General features: G+C 41.8%; 4 protein-coding genes across 8 annotated transcripts in view; 3 read left to right on the forward strand and 1 right to left on the reverse strand.

The window, feature by feature from the left end:
- Nucleotides 1–4269, reverse strand: part of prkdc (protein kinase, DNA-activated, catalytic subunit) — a 53379-nt gene extending 49110 nt beyond the window's left edge. For 2 of the 3 annotated variants that reach the window (XM_042068798.1, XM_042068797.1), the window contains exons 1-10: nucleotides 3951–4265; nucleotides 3556–3632; nucleotides 3288–3389; nucleotides 2915–2989; nucleotides 2687–2795; nucleotides 1717–1829; nucleotides 967–1066; nucleotides 614–669; nucleotides 445–475; nucleotides 170–327 (exon numbers count right to left, since the gene is read on the reverse strand). In XM_042068798.1, the coding sequence (XP_041924732.1) occupies nucleotides 170–327; nucleotides 445–475; nucleotides 614–669; nucleotides 967–1066; nucleotides 1717–1829; nucleotides 2687–2795; nucleotides 2915–2989; nucleotides 3288–3389; nucleotides 3556–3632; nucleotides 3951–4116 (987 nt within the window). In that variant the 5' untranslated portion in view covers nucleotides 4117–4265. Of the gene's footprint in view, nucleotides 1–169; nucleotides 328–444; nucleotides 476–613; nucleotides 670–966; nucleotides 1067–1716; nucleotides 1830–2686; nucleotides 2796–2914; nucleotides 2990–3287; nucleotides 3390–3555; nucleotides 3633–3950 lie in introns of all 3 variants that reach the window. The other variant, XM_042068799.1, reaches the window with a different exon arrangement.
- An 800-nt stretch (nucleotides 4270–5069) lies between these two features.
- LOC121688870 lies at nucleotides 5070–8671 on the forward strand. 3 transcript variants are annotated; one of them, XM_042068790.1, is made up of 5 exons: nucleotides 5070–5745; nucleotides 5830–5882; nucleotides 5957–6157; nucleotides 8473–8512; nucleotides 8590–8671. In XM_042068790.1, exons 1-5 carry the CDS (start codon nucleotides 5633–5635, stop codon nucleotides 8651–8653), a joined length of 471 nt encoding a protein of 156 aa, XP_041924724.1. In that variant the 5' UTR covers nucleotides 5070–5632; the 3' UTR covers nucleotides 8654–8671. The 3 variants fall into 3 exon arrangements, 1 of the variants encoding a protein (XP_041924724.1); XR_006024710.1 differs by having other exon boundaries at nucleotides 5079–5745; nucleotides 5957–8374; XR_006024711.1 differs by lacking the exon at nucleotides 5830–5882 and having other exon boundaries at nucleotides 5079–5745; nucleotides 5957–8374.
- Nucleotides 8672–10873: 2202 nt separating this feature from the next.
- LOC121688875 (platelet glycoprotein Ib alpha chain-like) lies at nucleotides 10874–12192 on the forward strand. Its single transcript, XM_042068794.1, has 4 exons — nucleotides 10874–10934; nucleotides 11019–11065; nucleotides 11148–11929; nucleotides 12128–12192. Exons 1-3 carry the CDS (start codon nucleotides 10924–10926, stop codon nucleotides 11891–11893), a joined length of 804 nt encoding a protein of 267 aa, XP_041924728.1. The 5' UTR covers nucleotides 10874–10923; the 3' UTR covers nucleotides 11894–11929; nucleotides 12128–12192.
- Nucleotides 12193–15351: 3159 nt separating this feature from the next.
- On the forward strand, nucleotides 15352–17540 carry LOC121688334. The gene is made up of 3 exons (XM_042067836.1): nucleotides 15352–15593; nucleotides 15694–15749; nucleotides 15888–17540. Exons 1-3 carry the CDS (start codon nucleotides 15553–15555, stop codon nucleotides 17357–17359), a joined length of 1569 nt encoding a protein of 522 aa, XP_041923770.1. The 5' UTR covers nucleotides 15352–15552; the 3' UTR covers nucleotides 17360–17540.
- Nucleotides 17541–17600: the final 60 nt, after the last annotated feature.

Here is a 17600-nt window from a genome sequence, read left to right on the forward strand (position 1 = left end):
TAAGTGGCAAGGGCTGCATAAGAAAGGTGGGGGAGGATGGGATTGGGGGGGGGGGGCACCAACAAGGAGCACCCAAGAGCATTTCCAACCACCTTTGCAGGTCTAGAAATGGCCCACTTAATCAAGAGGTGAAACTGAAACGCTTGTGTAGTCTTTTCAATTGGCTCACTTGTTTTAGAAATGACTCCAGGGCATAATAACTGGTCTTCTTCATCTCCATATTGATGTGGCCACACAGTTTGGACATGACCTCAAACACTGTCCTGTAGTGATCCATCAGACAGCTGCTGAACTGGACGGCATGCTTGGCAAATAGCCTGAGTCCAGCTGAGAGAATGACAAGACAAGACGAGAAGAGAGACAGAGACGTTCATGTCAAATCAGGGGGCAAAAAACTGAAATACATACATAAGCTTCATATTCAAAATAAGTGATCAGGCTTACCAAAGGTGACAGCATAACGCTTCATTTCACTCTGTATAAATGAGATATAGAAGTGAAATCAAAATACCCTCTAGATTCATAAAATACCTTCTATGAGTGGAGGAGCTTAGTTATCATGTACATTTTTGATATACTGAAGGTAAGGCAAGGGTAGAGTTAGGGTTCCTACCTGAGGACTAATGGCTTTCAGTGCATAATCAAAGATCTCTTTTGAAGCTGTGGGATCTGTATGGGAGGATATATACTGTATCAACTGTAAGATTTACAGGTGGTTGAGACTAACCAATGGAAAGAACAAAGCACTACATGTGTACAGGACAACAAAAAGCATGACTTGCTATCATCAATAAAATGACAATGAGCTCTGAAAAGATGTAAAAAAAAAACAAATCTTGAGAAAATGATTCCACTGTAGTTTGTCTCAAATGAGAATGTAAATCACTATGTTACTGCCAATGCCAATCTAAAAGTGCCTGCTGTAGAGTGACATAGAAAATCAGACAGGCAGAGAAGACCACACACCCTCCTCCATAGACTTGGTGAAGTTCACCATGAGCGCTGTGATCCCCCTCAGGCACCCAGCCACCACTGGCAGTTTCGGCTCCCTCGTAGCAGAGGTCATCTGCGGACAGCAAATCATAATTCTATGTCTCACAGATCACCAGAGTATTGCGAGAGCATGGAAATGAGACAGATGGGGCCCGAGTTCAGTGGCGATATAGGTAACGGGAAGCTACGTCAAAGTGGGCACTCTGAAATGGGTGAGACCACTCCGGTGAAGTGAAATTGGTTTAGTCAATCACATTCAACCAGTGTTAAATTCTGACCTATCTATTTCTCTTTTATTAAAGCTGCAGTTGGCAAGATTTTTTTGATCATATTCACTGAAACCGACACTATGCTCAACAACATAAATCAGCCGGTTTTAGAAAAAAAAAACACACTTCAATCTCCACCTAGAGCCTGTTATTTATTTTGCAAAAATCCACAGCTCCCGGTTCTTCTGGTCCAATCAGAGCAGGGCTGTGTGAGATCTGACTGTCAATCACAGTCTGGTGCAGTTTGGTGCGCACTGACTAGCACAAACTCGATGAGAGGGTGCTCGGTGGTAATAGGGGAGGGGCATGAGAGTTGTAAACATTCAACATTTTGGCTCAATCTGTCAGACTTGCCAACTGCAGCTTTAATTAACTTCGGCCTGACTCTGCCAACTTTGTGCGTCTGACTTCACTCACAAAAATACACTGTCAAACTCGCACCTATAGTATTTACCTGGCCTTTTAGCTCTCCAAGGTATGCTCTGTAGAGTTTTTCTGAGTTTGATACCATCTCGCTGGGATGGACTTCACCCAATACTCCCAAAAGCTCATAGATGTTACCAAGCACTGGAACAATAAACCACAAGAGAATTTGTACAAGGGATTTCAGCATGAATGTCCCACATTCTTTGTTACTCTACATCCTAGATCTGATTTAGTTAGACTGAATTAATCACATCTTATTAAAGGGAAAAAAACAGTATTTGGGCTGGCTTTACTGTCAAAGGCTAGCAATCAATTCTTGCCTGTAACGATTACCGGTATAATGGTAAACCGTGATAAAAATGTTGACGATAACAATTACCGTTTTCATTTCAAATATCATGATTATCACGGATGATTACCACCGTGTGGAAACCGTGTGTTTAATCCTTCCCAGCTTCATCCGAGCCTGCTTTTGACATACAGTAGGCCTGGTACAATGAAACAAAACTGGTACCCTACTGATTCTGTTATCTACTTGATGGATTTAATTGTGGCACAAAGCCAATTATACATGACCAAGGAAAAAGTGAACGGGACAACACACAATGTCACGGTAACGTTATGCTATGAATTAAGAATGCTCAGCTCAGCCAGGTTTGTTTGTGGAGTCAGGATGTAGGCCTATGAATGTGAATGAAAATATGCCTTTCTCTAGTAGCAATAGGCCACCTTAAAATGCACCAGAATAAAAGAATCACATCTACTCAGTAACAATTTTTTACCCTCCCACAGCACCTCCTCTATGAGCACCCCCAGATGAAAATGAGTTCCAGCGTCCCTGGTTAAATGTTTTTGATAAGGTTTTGCCTATATTTTGTAATAGTAAATGCTGTCACACTTTTTGAAACTATTTCAGCCTATTAGTCCTTTCTGAACATATTGAACACACTTTTAAAAATATCACGATAATAACGTTATATCGTTACATTCCTACTTGCCTGTATCAGGTAATTTGTTCTTCTGACAGAGTTCGCCATAAAACTTGTTGAACATATCCCCCACTTGCAAGTTTTGGCCAACACTGGAATCCTTTGTCAGATACAAGAGCTAGAAAGAGCAGAAAAGACATTCGTATAAAAATGCATACACTATGTTGTGGAAGTTTCATTATAAAGGTTTCACATCCTAAAATCCAGTTATACCAGTTATCAAAAAATGTCTCATACCTTGATCAGTAGCTCCAAGGCTGGGGCACGGCATTTGGCCGCTTTGTCTTTGGTGTACACAACCAAACAAGCGTCCTGAGTGAGAGATGGAGAAACCATTAAACCATTACGGATCAAACCATCTTGATTTAATAATGCAGACTGTATCAGCAGGATTAGAGTTGCTTATGGCTCACTAACTGAATAGCATTATGACTTGCATCTGAGAATTAGACTGAGTGGTAATCAATTGAATATGCCCTTGAAAATGTGACAGGTCAGACATGCATGAGATTCCCTAACACAGATCAAAATGCAATCACAGAACATACTCCACTCAAATGTTCATCAGTTCACAGTGAAAGCAAGTGTATGCAATGCTGTGTAACTGTACCTTCAGCTCAATGGCATAAGTCTTTTCCCATCCTTTGACAGTGGATATCTTTTGAAGAAAGCTTTCCAAAAGACGCAGAATATCAAGTCGGGCATCTCTTAGCTATAGATAACACCATAAGAAATATACTGTAGAACTGCACAAAGAACCAGAGAAGAATGTAGCACGGGTATTATTGTGTTTTAATATCGTGCTCGAGAGGCATCTTATAAAATTGGATGTCAACAGAAAATACATGCAACCTCTCATACATAACAAAGCTACACACCTCTTCGCTGGACAAGGATTTTCTGAGAAAACTGAGTAAGCCCTCTTCTTTTGCGAATAGCAAGGACGTCTGTAAAACTGATGGGTAAGGTTACATTTAATAACGTTTTATGTAATTTATTGGAGCAATGACCAGATAAATACTTAAAATGAGGTGTGATTGCATTCATTGGAAGCTGAACTTTTCTGTATGATTTAAAATGAACTTTGACTGAAATGTTTTAAATATGCTGCTATTACAGCAAGGTTCATACACTTCTTTCATATAGGATCAAGCAGGTAGGCTAGCTAGCCGACTTAGCAAAAGTTTATGTCATATAGCTAACATCAAGCTGCCTCTACATACACCCAAAATAGAAGGTATTGTGTTGCTAATTTCGCTGTTTATTCACTCACCTAATTCATTTTCGCTCTTCGTAACCATGCATTCTTGCCCTAAATCGCCAATTATGTCGTGGCACCTTAGAGCTGCAATCCTTGTATCAGAATCAGTGAGATAACCATGGAGTTTTATCAGATAGCCTTGAATACCTCCAACACTACCGGCTGTGTCGGAAGACATTTTAGTGCGAATAAAGGTGCTTTCTTTGTGTAGCTGTTACAGATTTTGCATGTTCAAACAACAAAATCGGCGGCAAATGAACACAACAAACAGAGCCCATGCGAGAGCGAGGTTTGCCCACTTCCTTTTACTCAAACATGACGACACATGACGACTAAACCAGACTAAACTGTAGAGGGCACTGCAAGCACTGATAGGCCCTACTGCTGTTTTCATGGAGTGCCTGATTTAATTTATCAATATATGTGAGTGGTTGCAAGTCAACGAAATACTCAGATAATTACAGCCAAAATCAGGGCCCCAGTGGGGCCACTTTTCAGCCCGGGAGTTTCAGGCCCAAGGCCGGCCCACTTTTTAGTGGTGGTGGAAATTGGATGAATAAGGCAACATTTCAGCTCTTACTATCCTGTAGTTTTTATTATAGGCTACCAATATTCCACTATTCCACAAGGATAAGTTGATAAGTTAACAAAAACGGGAAGGAAGAAATAAAGCATTTGAAATGTATCCCACAATTCCACTAAGAGGCATATTGAACTATTGTTTACATGTTTTTTCTGCATGGGTCAGCTATCATGTTGTTGTTTGGTGCTTTGCTCCTTTACTACACCCACTTCTGAGCAAACAAGGCATATAGGTTGATCATGTAGCCTACTGCTGTCATATAGCCTACTGTTCTTTCTTACATAAAATAATTTTAATTCATATGGTTAACTCTATTATCCTTTCTACTTGTCCCTGTAGTCATAGCTAATTTCAGGCTCATCATTTTCAGCAGGGGACTGGCTGATCTGCTGCTCAGAGGCTACTTTTGTTTTTAGGCCTAGGCTACTGCATTAAGCTTGAGTTTTGTTATCAATATTTGCATAATATTTGCAAAGTCTATGAATCGCCATATTCATAGACTTTGCAAATATTATGCAAATATTGATAACAAATAATAGGCTACGGCGCTATAATCATGGCTAATTTACCAGTTGCCACTTATTCTGTCCTCTTCAAAAAAAATCTGGAAGCTTGGCACATTTGGCAGCATTTTCCTCCAATACTTTTCGTCTTTTTCACCTGGCCTTTCCAGTCCCTCATGGCCTCTTTCTACCATCCATCCTCCCTGACGCTTATCACTACGGTAGGGCCGGCCCAGCTGGTATCTGAGAAAACTTTTTAGAAAAGACGGGCTATATGGACCCAACCAATTAACTCTTCTTGGAAGGCGAAAACAACTCATGCAGAGGCTGCGGTGGTGTTAGGCATAGGATGCGAACGTGTGTAGCCAACTTAAAGATAGATTAACGTGGCAAATGTTAATATTTTTCCCTCGACCGGCCCAAAAGTGAAGCGGCCCACCGGGAATTCTCCCAAATACGCCTACCCACTCCGGGCCTGGCCAAAATCGACATCTTTCTGTTTTACATTGGCTACGTTGTTAACTGTGGTTCAGTTGTTGACTGTGTCCACTCCCACTCAAAACTCAAGAACAGCTGTTAATTAACATTAATGCAGTGATTGGAAGTTCATGATTGGACCCAAAACGGCCATATCACTGTCTGCATGGCCTGGTGACATTTTTGTTACCGCTGCTTTTTCGTGGGTGGTTGCAGACATCATGGCTGCAGACTTAATTTTAAGGTAAGTTTTGTAGGCTATATCATAAAACAAAGTAAGTCTTTCGTATAATATTAAGTTTCATATAGCCTATGTCTTGTTTGTCAGGGCTTGGGCAGTTTTTATGTTGGGGATTGTCTTGTCTGAACAACTTCCGGAAGGTAACTTTCTTAGTCAAGATCATGTTTGTGTATTTGTGGTCCAAAAGTCTAAATCTGCTCTTTTACTTGTAAAGGGTCAGGACCCATTTCTGGCGACACTGGAGGTTATCACCCTGGCTCTGATGACTGGGTCTCCACATTAGGAGACATAGCCGACTCTTCAAAACATGATTCTAAACGGCAGCAGTCGTTCTCTCTAGAGCCACTGGAGACCTGGGAGAATCCTAGTATGCAATGGATGTTTGCAAAGGCAGTAACCTCTGGGCAGGCTCTTGGTAATCATCAATTTGATCCCAAGGCTTCTGAACTCTCAGCTACTGGTTTCTCAGCTACTGATTTAAACTCTTCCATCTCTAAGCAATTTGCAAGAGAACTGTGTTCATGGTGTGCGCTGCCTGCACAAGGAAATCCTGCCCTCTCCCAGAGTGGGAATGTCGGCTCATCTAGCTTTCAGAATGTTAACCGTGCAAAAGTTCCTGTTGGTTCCATACAAAACGTTACAGGTAGTTCTCAAGAAGGAGATCATGATTACAGTAACTCTGCCTCACTCCCCAGTTATTATAATGCTTTACCAAGTAATCCTGGAGGCATGGCTGTTCTCCCTAGTAATTCCATCAGTTCCCCCCAGGTCCATAGACTTCAGCCTAGTGCAGTCAAAGTAATGCAGCCAACCAACTCAATATTTTTTCAGAATGAAGATGAAATTGGCCAAAACCCCACCAGGTCAATTCAAATGCGTGAACCTGACACATTTGCCATGTATAGACAGCCTGTGTCGGGTGAAGACAGGCTTGTTCAACTGCAGAGCGGTTCTAGCCAATACAGTGGTGTCATCAAGACTAACCAGCAACCTTTTAAAAGGGCAGTTTTTCAACCAAGGCCTCAAACTAATGATTGGGTGCAGAAAAGTTATCATGGAAGCCCAGACAAAAAGTTGGACCTGATTAAAGTCTTTAATGGTCCAAAGTCTATATCTCAGTATGGCAGTAAGACCTCACAGGAGGTGAAAACTGCTTCCGATGATTTGCATCAAAAAAAGAAGCGGAGCCAGCAACATGTTCAGTCTGCTCAAACTCCCTTGAGTCATGGTGTCCACATTTCTGAGCCTAAAAAGAACCCTGTCTGGAGTCCAAATGAGTACTATTCAAGACCAGACGCACAGTTTGGATCTGAAGACTCTTCAAGACCCGTTTCTCTGTATGCCACTGCTGCCACAGTGACGCTCGGCACATCTTCAGACTGCGTTGGTCAAAAAGAGCAGAGCAGCCAGCAACCTGTTCAGTTTACTCAAACCCATCATGGTGTCCAGATGCCTGAGCCCAGTAAAAGGAACCATGCCCTTGGATCTGAAGACTCAAGAGTTGTTTCTCCATATGTCATTGCCACAGCTATAGGAACAACTTCAGGCTACCTCAATCAGTATGAGCCAAAGCATCACACGCCTGCTCCGAACAGTTCTAGCTACCACTTTGTAATGAATGGGCAGCATGCTAATGGCTCTATTGGAAGCACAAGTGGGGCTGAGAGCAGACAGCCCAGTGATGAACAAATCCTTCCTTCAAGGGCTGAAGCACTCAATCTGCTAAAGCAAGCTCTTAAAGGTGTGTCAAGAGGTCACCCGTTTCACTCTATAATGCAGAGGCTTATTCCTGCTAGTGCTCCCTCCTGGAGCATGGGTGAAGGAGAGGACTTCCCTGGCAGTGTTGAGAGTTCCCCATCTTTACCCGAAGTTCAAAGTCCTTTTGGAGATGGCAGTGGAAGTCGCTTGTCCCCCAGTGTGAGTCAAGGGGGAACTTTGTACAGTGGAAATAGCAGCATAACTCATTCTGATGAGAATTTTGGTTCTGGGAAACCTGGCAGCGCAAGTGAGCCCCAAGAGCCACTCCCAGATGGTGGTGTCTTGTCTCCTTCACCTTCGGTGAATGTGTACAGAAGTGCATCCGGTAATGCCTTCTCCAATGTTTGGTCAGCCCACAAAGGCTATAGTAACTCAGCTAGGATGGAGACCCCCATCCAGCAAACAACTACTACAAAAGCCCCTGAAGGACTTTTGCAAATGGCCTCTGCCTCTATGCCACATAAAGTGAACACAGCTATAAAGGTTACTCCTGCTCAGAGCAGAATCCAAGCATACAGTTTCTACAATCAGAAAAATTCTGGCATGAGAAAAGTAGTGCCAAGGACGCGTACAAATAGCTTTTCTGTGGTTCAGATGTTATTTCCAAGCATAAGTAAGGGTAGTCTGAGGCCTGAGGTCACTGCTTCCAAAACTAGCATTAAACGCTACAGAATCACAAAACAACCTATTGGGTTTCAAGCTCGTTATATTTTAAAATCCCTCAATCGCTATGAGATCACTAAACATATGTTTTCAGAAACCAGCTATATGCCATTAGCCTCCCCTTATACCAAAAGATCCTCACAGGTTAAGTTTCCTACAAAAAGCAGATTCTGACTTTTCCTCTCAAACTAGATCCTGGGGGTCCTGGAAGGTGAGTGTTTTTTGTTTGTTTGTTTTCTTGTTTGTTTTTGTTTGTTTGCTTGCTTGCTTGCAATAATAAACGCTAATAACTTTGATCTTGTATTACAGGACTTTGTAAACAAGCTGCCCACATAAACACAAAAGCAAGGTAAAACTGAATTCTAAAAAAACGATAATACAAATGATTTTTCTATCATCTACATGAAATGTGTTTGTTCTTTATAGGGCTCCCCATCCCTTCCTGGCCACTGATGATCAAGATGTGTTTGTTACAGGACTTAATAAATAAATAAAATTAATCTGGCAATTGTTGGCTGACTCACTGTTTATATAGATTCAAGATTCAATACTTTATTGGCATACAACTCGTTGCAAGTTGCTAGGGATTTGCTTCAGTGCGGACAAAGACATCACCATAGACACACAGAAAAAAAGACATGGAACATATATATACATATGCTGTACGGAGTCTCACAAAGGATCACCCTTGACATAGGCAGATAAAAAGGGCACACTGCTCACAACATAGCTGGATGACAGTCCAGGAGGCTAGAGTGACGGGTCAGGTTACAGTAACATGGTGCATAGGGATGCAGAGTGCAAATCCACAACTTTATAATAAATAGATGAATAAACTAATATGGGTAGCATAAAACATATAGAAGAGTATTGTAAAAACAGTGTAAAGAGATGTGCAAATTATACAGACTTGTTAGGAGAACCTTTTTTTCATGAGATACTGGTTCAGGGATGGAGAGCTGTTTAGAGATTTGATGGCTCTGCCGTATGTGCTGTTAAGAAAGCGGGAGGTTTTTGTTCTAATTGCTCTCAACCTTCTCACTGATGGGAGGATGGAGAAAAGGGAGTTGGCAGGGTGAGTCTCATCTTGTAGGATCTTTAGGCCTTTCCGGTGTATACGAGCCTCGTAGATCTCACAAATGGGGGAGAGTTTACAGGCAATCATTTTTGAGGCCGTATTGACTATCCTGTCCAGCTGCAACCTCTGCTGGACAGTAGAGTTGCCATACAAGACAGTAACAGAAAAGGTGAGGACACTCGATGGCAGCTCGGTAGAACTGCAACATTCCCTTACAGGCCACCCCAAATTTCCTCAACTAACGAAGGAAAAAGAATTTTAAAGAGGATGATATTGTTGTGCCTAAAAACCTAAAACTGTCCACCACCTCTCTATTGATGCACAAGGGCTGAGATGCCTTCCCACTTCTGCGGAAGTCCACCACTAGCTCCTTAGTTTTGGAGACATTTAGCTCTAAGTTGTGGATAGAACACCATTCAATAAGTGAGAGGACCCATCCCCACCACTATTGTATCATCTGCAAATTTGAACATTTTATCAGAATCAGTGTGTGCAGTCATTATGGTACATGACCATTTAAACCTCATGAGGGCCCAATAGACCCAGTAGAGTAATTTACACCCAGTAGAATAGTTAACACCCAAATAGACCTTCAGAGAAGCCGGCAGAGCCGTAACACTCTCAAAAACTCTCAGATGCCCGTTCTGTCTATTCTGTGAAGAATGACAGAGTGACTACTTCATAGAATCCCCCTTTATCCAGTTAAGGACAGCAACAGTACAAGGAACAATACTTTAGCCCAGTATTGATGCCTATTGCCTACTTGCAAACGTAAGCCTGACATGTCTTTGCCTCATTGGACAGTAAAGGCCATATGACATAGAACAGTGTTTCTCAAACTTTTTCAGACCAAGGACCACTTAACCAATAAAAAAAAACTCACGGACCACCTAGCTGAAATAAAAACCAGTAGACCTACTTCAGCAATATATTACACAATAGGCCTACTCGCTGAACCACCTTGTTTATTGTCTTTGAACCTTGCTTATTGTGTCAAGATTCATATGATTTAAACTGGCGTAGCTTACATAGGCAGTGTTGCAGAACTGTTTGGATTTACATACAAGTTGGTTCAATATGGCAAACAACTCATCTATATTATATTTTACTACATCTGCTCGCGGACCACTTGGGATAGCTTGCGGACCACCAGTGGTCCCCGGACCACACTTTGAGAAACACTGACATAGAACATTAATTGTAGTTGGATTGCAGTCCAACTCGTTTGCATATTTTATGTGCATTCATGAAAATCCAGCTAAAGAAAATAAGTCATCCCCCGTGTTATATGAATTGACAATGGAAACTCGACTGATCACAGGAGGAGCTGTGAACAAAAAAAAGGTACACCCTTTTACACCCTTTTATGAATGAGGAGTTAATCACTCCCCTCAAGTAAATCAAAAGTTTTATTTGCATAAAAACATTTTATTTGAATTTTAAACATCAGGATTTCTTATTTACTTGGTAAAAATGCACATTAAAAAGTTGGTTGAAAAAACATCTACTCATGCCACTAGTTCATACATGGAAATTAACACTGACCAAATGCACCATAATTGCTATCAGCTGAAATCAATTAGCTAATTAGACTGAGCAGTTGTACCTATATAAGCCCAGTTTGACCATTAGGGAGAAAAAACAAAGAGTGAGCTGCTTTTGGATCTCTGACTAAAGACAGCATGATGCTCAGGTACATGTTTACTTTTTGTGTTATTATTTCTTCTTGGCTTTTGTTCTGTGTTCATGAATGATCTAAACATGGTATATTCTGCAGGTTTGTTTGTGTCTGCCTTTTCTTAAGTGAAGTAAGCGGTCAACAAGGTAAGAACTTGCTACATCAAAGTAACTTATTTGATTTTAATTTAAAAATATATGCTTTGTAATTAAAGTCATTATGTTGTAGGGTCTGATGTTCCCTATAGTTCTGGATTTTATAACTTCGATAATAGACCTTCTGGTAGTGGCTCTGTACCCACTGTAATTGACCTGGGCGAACTCAAAGGTGGACGGAAGCCGCCAAGTTCCAGTTTTACAGATCATTCTTACAGATCCTCAATTGGAAGTTATCCTGCCCAATCAAGTCCAATGCAGATGCCACCAAACCAGGCAAGCTATGCATGGATGCCCTCAACTTGGCTGAGCCAGCAAGGCCCATCTCAAACCCAGGTGAAGCCAGTGTGGGGTCCCAATCGCCCTGCTCAGCAGGCCCAGGTGCCGCAGACCGCCAGCCAGCCAGCCAAGACTCCACCAGCCCCAGTGAGTCAGGCGCCGCAGACCACCCGCCAGCCGGCCAAGACTCCACTAGCCCCAGTGAGTCAGGCGCCGCAGACCACCCGCCAGCCGGCCAAGACTCCACTAGCCCCAGTGAGTCAGGCGCCGCAGACCACCAGCCAGCCGGCCAAGACTCCACCAGCCCCAGTGAGGCAGAATCCGGCTCACTATCCTAAACCTACACCTAGCCCTACTGGTGATTCTGTGGTGGAAAAGCGCTACCTTGTTATAGCTCAGCCATCAGGTTTTCAAACCCGCTATGTGGTCAAATCATTTAACCGTTATGTACGAGGAAAAAAGATCTTTTCCCAAACCACCTACATCCCACTGGACTACCGTTCAAGTGAAACTGCCCCTGTCCATTTCTCCTGGACATGATGCTCAGACTGTCCAAACTGAGGCCCTTTCTGCCAGGTAAACATTGTTTATTCGTTTGTGTGCTTGGCTGTTTTATTGAGCGTATAAATTTAACACCTTTCTCTCAACAGAAAGATAAGTTTGCCCTGTTCCTCCTCCTGTCCTGTGTAGTTTTTTTTTTTTTTTTTTTTTTTTTTGTGTGTTAGAAATTCTGTATTTGGTTGGCCTTTCCCCTTATTTGTTTTGTCTCTTCAGGCCCTGGACTCCCAACTTGGATGGACATGTACAACGAGTTAAAACAATAAAAAGCTTTTCTGTAATTTTCTGCATTTGCTTGCTTAACTTTTAGCTCTAGTCTCCTCTAGTACTTGTAGCCTATATGTATTGTCTTGGTGATAATCCAAATGGAAGAGAAGTGAGCCCAAACCCCCTCAAATCAAACTTGCAGTGTTGTATAAAGTACTAGAAAGCAGTACTTGAGAGAGTACAAGTATCGACTAGAAAAAGACTTTGGTAGAAGTGAAAGTTACCTTTTAGAATATTACTTAAGTAAAAGTATCTGATGTATACTGTGCTTAAGAATCAAGTTATTTTCTGATATTTAATGTACTTAAGTATTTGAAGTAAAAGTAAAAAGCAAGTGGTTTTTGTGAACTTTATTTTGGCTTTCTTATAGTAAAGCATATTCGGGGTTCCCATATCTTCCTAATCTCACTCATCAAATCACATTCTTTTCTAGGACTTTTCAGGCACAATTCTAAGTTCAAAGAACAGCATATTTTTAGAGCTGACATCAAAGAAAAAAACAGAAATGCCACTCTTGTATGAACTTCAGGTAACCATGAAAAATAAATAACTTATTTCTTTAAAAAAAAATGTCCTGCTGGCAGGGAGAACATTTTGGTCATGTGGTATGAGCATTTCTAGGGCTTACTCCCCAGGTCGCCATCTCACTCACACACCCACACACACAGGCCACCTATGGCCAGCAGCTACTAATATGCCAGTCATAGTTGAAACTGAAAAGGTGTCTGTTCATCTTCAAAAGAAGCTGGTTTTCAAAGTTGACAGACTTCAGTGCCCGGGAGTTTCAGGCCCAAGACCGGCCAACGTTTTCAGCTACTCTTGTCAGATGGCCATCATGCATCATTGAAAAGTTGAGATTCCAGGCTTTCAGAAAAGGTATGGTAACCTTTGCCACTTTTTCAGTAACGACCAACCCCTCTGGCTCAGACTAGTTCAGGTCTCAAGTTCAAGTTGTTGTGGTATTTAGGTATGCTTAGGTAAGTGCTGGTGTGTTAAATTCAGGATACATCCATGTGAGCTTCTTTGTTCCTGCAGGCTTTCTCTTTGCATTTTGTTGATGGTTGCTGTTTGCGGTCAGTCTTTTTCATTTGGGATGTATCTGTTTGGTATGTAATCTTTTAAAGTAAGAGTTTGATCAAATAAAAGTAATGTAGAGCTTCTCATTTTCTAAGTCACCGGTATTTGCCTAGATATTGGACTTCATTCGTTTTTGGAAGTTCGTATGGAGCACCACATTCTTCTATGAAAGACCTCTCAACCCAAAATGAAGAACTTCCAAGTAATTACGCACCTGAAGATGATTATGATTATAAGGATGAGGATGACCCCAAGTCCGAAAGGGATACTTCAGCCACGGGGATACTACATGAGTGCTCCCTTAGACCAAGCTCCCATGCAGGAAGCTCAACTGAAGACGCCCTCACTCCCAGGCCAGGCAAGCAGGGAGTGGGCACCAGGAAGTGAGCTGGATCCGGTCCCCGTGAACGCTGGCGATGAAGGAACTACCTCCCAAGCTGGTGGTACTGATGGTTCATCAGGGTCAACCGATGAGTGCTATATTATTATCACTAGGCCGTCTGGTTTTCAAACCCGTTACGTAGTAAAGTCATCTAACCGTTTTCAGCGTGGGAAGAAGGTGTTTTCCCAGACCATCCCTGAATCCCAGAAAACAAAGTGGAGCTCCCATATGGAAGGTGTTTTCAGACCATCCCTGAATCCCAGAAAACAAAGTGGAGCTCCCACATGGAAGGTGTTTCAAGTTTTATTTATTTGCATTTTTATTTCTTTATTTCCTGATGGGTGTAATTGGTGTCTCTCTTGCTTTTTCAGGCTCCTCTGGATCAGGATTGTGTCTTTCACAGTATATGTTAAATAAAGACTACTTTTTAACATGCTTTACTTTTTGTGAATTTATCAAAAATTAAGTTGCCTATATTTGGACAACTTCAAATGTGGTCATTGGATCATTGGGAGATGTACTGTGGTAGTTGTGCTCTGCATTTGATGTCTTTCTGAGGTGCTCTGGAGTTGTGGGGTAGGTGCTAGCTAGGTTCTGGAATATTAAAGCTGGTTTAAGTAGTGGATGCTTTCTGGTGTTTTCAATATAAATATTAGTATAAACATGTGTGTCCAGTATTTATCTAAACTGGATTTGCATTAACATGCCATCCAAAATTGTAAAAAGACAATGTACTTTTGAGCAAGTGATATGGCTTGAGCCAAGTTGACTGGCTGTGGTTTTTCATAGCTATAGTATTTTCACATTACTATGAATGATTCTTTTTATGGTAAGCTCAAGCCTATCACAATTTAGACAGTAAGAACTCGGTCAAATTTCTATCATGGTCTTTATACTGAGCACTTCAAACACCGTATTGGTTTAGCCCTTTGCATTGTGTGTTCACATATCACAAGTCTACCTGTAGCAAATTTAATAACTTGACAAAATCTATTTGTCAATTTATTACCGTGAACAAGCCACTGCACTTTTATATTGGGGCCCAAGAACACAATTTACAATTCTTCAGACCTTTATGATTAGATCTAGAAACATTCAGCAAAATGAGTGCACCTAATTACTTATATCAGGCTTTTCCTGGAAGCCTTTTCAGCCAGCTTGTATATTTCCAAACATCAGCAGTGTTGCAGCGGCTATTGTTTTAGTGTACCTGTTTACACGGACCTGATTGGGTGTTGCACCGTGTGAATGAGCATGTTAAGATGATGAAGGATTTATGCATGTGTCAAAGTTGAATAAAGAGTTGCCTTGTTGGTCATGAACAAAATATTCAGTTGTCCCAGTGAACACAAAAGGAGCAGAATATAACAGAAGGTGCTGTTACAACACAACTGACGCTCCACCGGAAATAATATGAGCTGGGTAGAGAGCTTTCTGTGTCTGTGATGTCCACTGTTGCAACATTAAAGGACTACATACACCTGCGACTACATGAGTGCGGTGTACTCCGTTTTCGACAACAAATGCCGAACTCTGCGGGGTTGTATTGAGAACAAATGTTGTCTTATGGCCTCCTTACACCAAACAACCTTGACAAGATTTTGGAAAGATTCATTCTTGATAGATTGTAGTCTTTTGAGTAAAGCTTGAATGGGGGGCATTAGTTAAGACTACGATCTTTCAAGAATCTTTCCCGAATCTTGTCAAAGTTGTTTGGTGTAAGGTGGCCATAAGTAATCAAATGTCGAAAGCGGAGTGCGCCATACTCAGGTCAGTGCCTAATTCACCGAAGATTACATCAGTTGTAAGTGCAAACAGCCGCCCTCTGGCAATCAACCTACAATTGGCAGCAGCAGTGCAAATGAAGAGGCAGGCCTGGTGCAAAATGTCAAATACAGAGATACAGAGAGGTTGAATGGTTCAGATGGATATGCGTGGGGTGGCCGATGACATGAGGTAACCACTGTTTAAACCCCTTTATCCTTCTAGTTCTACGTTTTGCATTTTAAAAGTGGCTTTAAAAGCTGTTTATATCATTTTAATATTTTCTTCTCAGGGTTTCACTGCTTTGTCTGCTGCTGTTGTTTGGGAGATGGAATTTGCTTCTTTATGGTGAAATTGTCATTCAATTTCTTTGACATTTACACTTCATTTGTAGCTGTGAATGTAATGTATTAATTCTACAAGTTGAGCTACAGCTTTGTTGTTAGTGTTACAAGTTAAGTTACAAAATTGTTTGTTTATTTTCAGGAGCACTTGCAAATCCATACCATCATGGAAAGTATGAGGATGGGTCTACAGTATATGGAAGTGGCCCTGAACTACATAACCCTGAAAGGTACTCTGGACTTGACCAAAAATTCAAAATCCAGCAATCCAATCTGGCTAGCAACAAACAACACTCCACAAAATTATCCAGTAAAGTAAAGTTCAGGATTTCTCCAAGTCATTATGAGTTAGGACTCCCTGAGCACCATCAAAACCCTGTTAGCAAATCTACAAGCTTAGATGGCCCCTCAATGTTTCAACATCCTTCCAGAAATACTGAAATTGCACAAATCGGCCTGGCCTTTTCCGTGGGAGAGAGAATTCCCCAGGATTCTAGTCAAGGTATGAACAATATCTATACCCCTGAACGTTCTCAGCATGCTCGGTTTAAAAGTGCAGCTGGTGGCTTTACCCAAAATGCACCAGGCAGTCTGTATCCCAGCAATCCTTCAGAGACCATTGTGCATACCGTCCCTTACTTTTCCATTAGTAGAAAATATCCTACACATGAGCAACTTCAAAATAATTTGGCTCAACGGTCAACACATTTCACTGAGCCAGGAAGGTCATATCCTGTCAGTCCCATCGGTGACCTTGGATCACATTTTGTTGGGCATAAAGACAATACACAGAGCATGACCTATGACCCCTCTTTGCAGGACATCAACAGTGACGCAAAGTATGTTCCCCCTTCAAGTGTAAGTCTTGCTCCCACATCTTCCAATGCAGGATATCATGAGCGTAATGCTTCAAAGTTGATTCAAGACCAAGATGCCCCCGTCAATGGTAAATGGGCTTTTCAAAGGCTTGTGTCCAGTAACGGTGTGCCTATTCAGAGTGTAAGTTCTTGGTCCTATGGTGGGCAGAGGCCAAACAACAAGATGTTTGGCTCAAGTCACAGACCACCTGCTCACCCTGGTGGAAGTGACTTTGACATGTCTTACCTTCCCCAGAGGGACGAAGCACCAAACCAAAAGATATTCACACAACCTGCTAAAATTAGACCTGCTTCCCACATTAATTGTCCCAGTCAGGTTGATGGCTCAATTGACTCTTTGAAAAACTGGGCAACAACTGATGAAGACCAAGTCAGTGAACTTCATCCATTCACAGAAGATCCAACATCACAGAACTCTCCAGAAGAACCACCTCGAGTTGGCAAGTCTCCCACTGTTGAAACTGAAGATGCATCAAGTGGTAGTGCCAGAGGAGACGCTGACTTGCATCAGTCTTTTGAGGGAAGGCACAAAGCCTTGACTGACCGCAAGCGGTTAATCCAACTCCGACCCCAGACCAGGTATCTTGTGAGGGCCTTTAACCATTATGAGCAGGGCAGGCTCTACCAATCACGTGGTAGGAACAACTCAACAGAAATGGCCTTCCTTCCTGATGGTCCAACACTGCGTCTACGAGTCCAGAGCAATGAAAACCCTAGGAATGGTCACAGGAGGTAATGTGCAGTGTATTTAATGCTTCAACTGCTTCCTTTCTTTTGCTCCTTTTTAACATCAGTTCTTATTTGTTTCCTTAACGGACAAATGTGACCAATGATGTGCTTGTGATCTCCGCACCCTCTGGCTCTTTACTGGATATTATCCTATGATTCTGGTTATAATAAAACAAAGCTGACCTGAACTCTGCTTATTTATTGCATAACTGATTACTAAGTATTTCAAATGGCTGTATCCCTTAGGT

The sequence above is a fragment of the Alosa sapidissima genome, chromosome 17 (genome assembly GCF_018492685.1).
Source record: "Alosa sapidissima isolate fAloSap1 chromosome 17, fAloSap1.pri, whole genome shotgun sequence".
Classification (NCBI taxonomy): Eukaryota; Metazoa; Chordata; class Actinopteri; order Clupeiformes; family Clupeidae; genus Alosa; species Alosa sapidissima.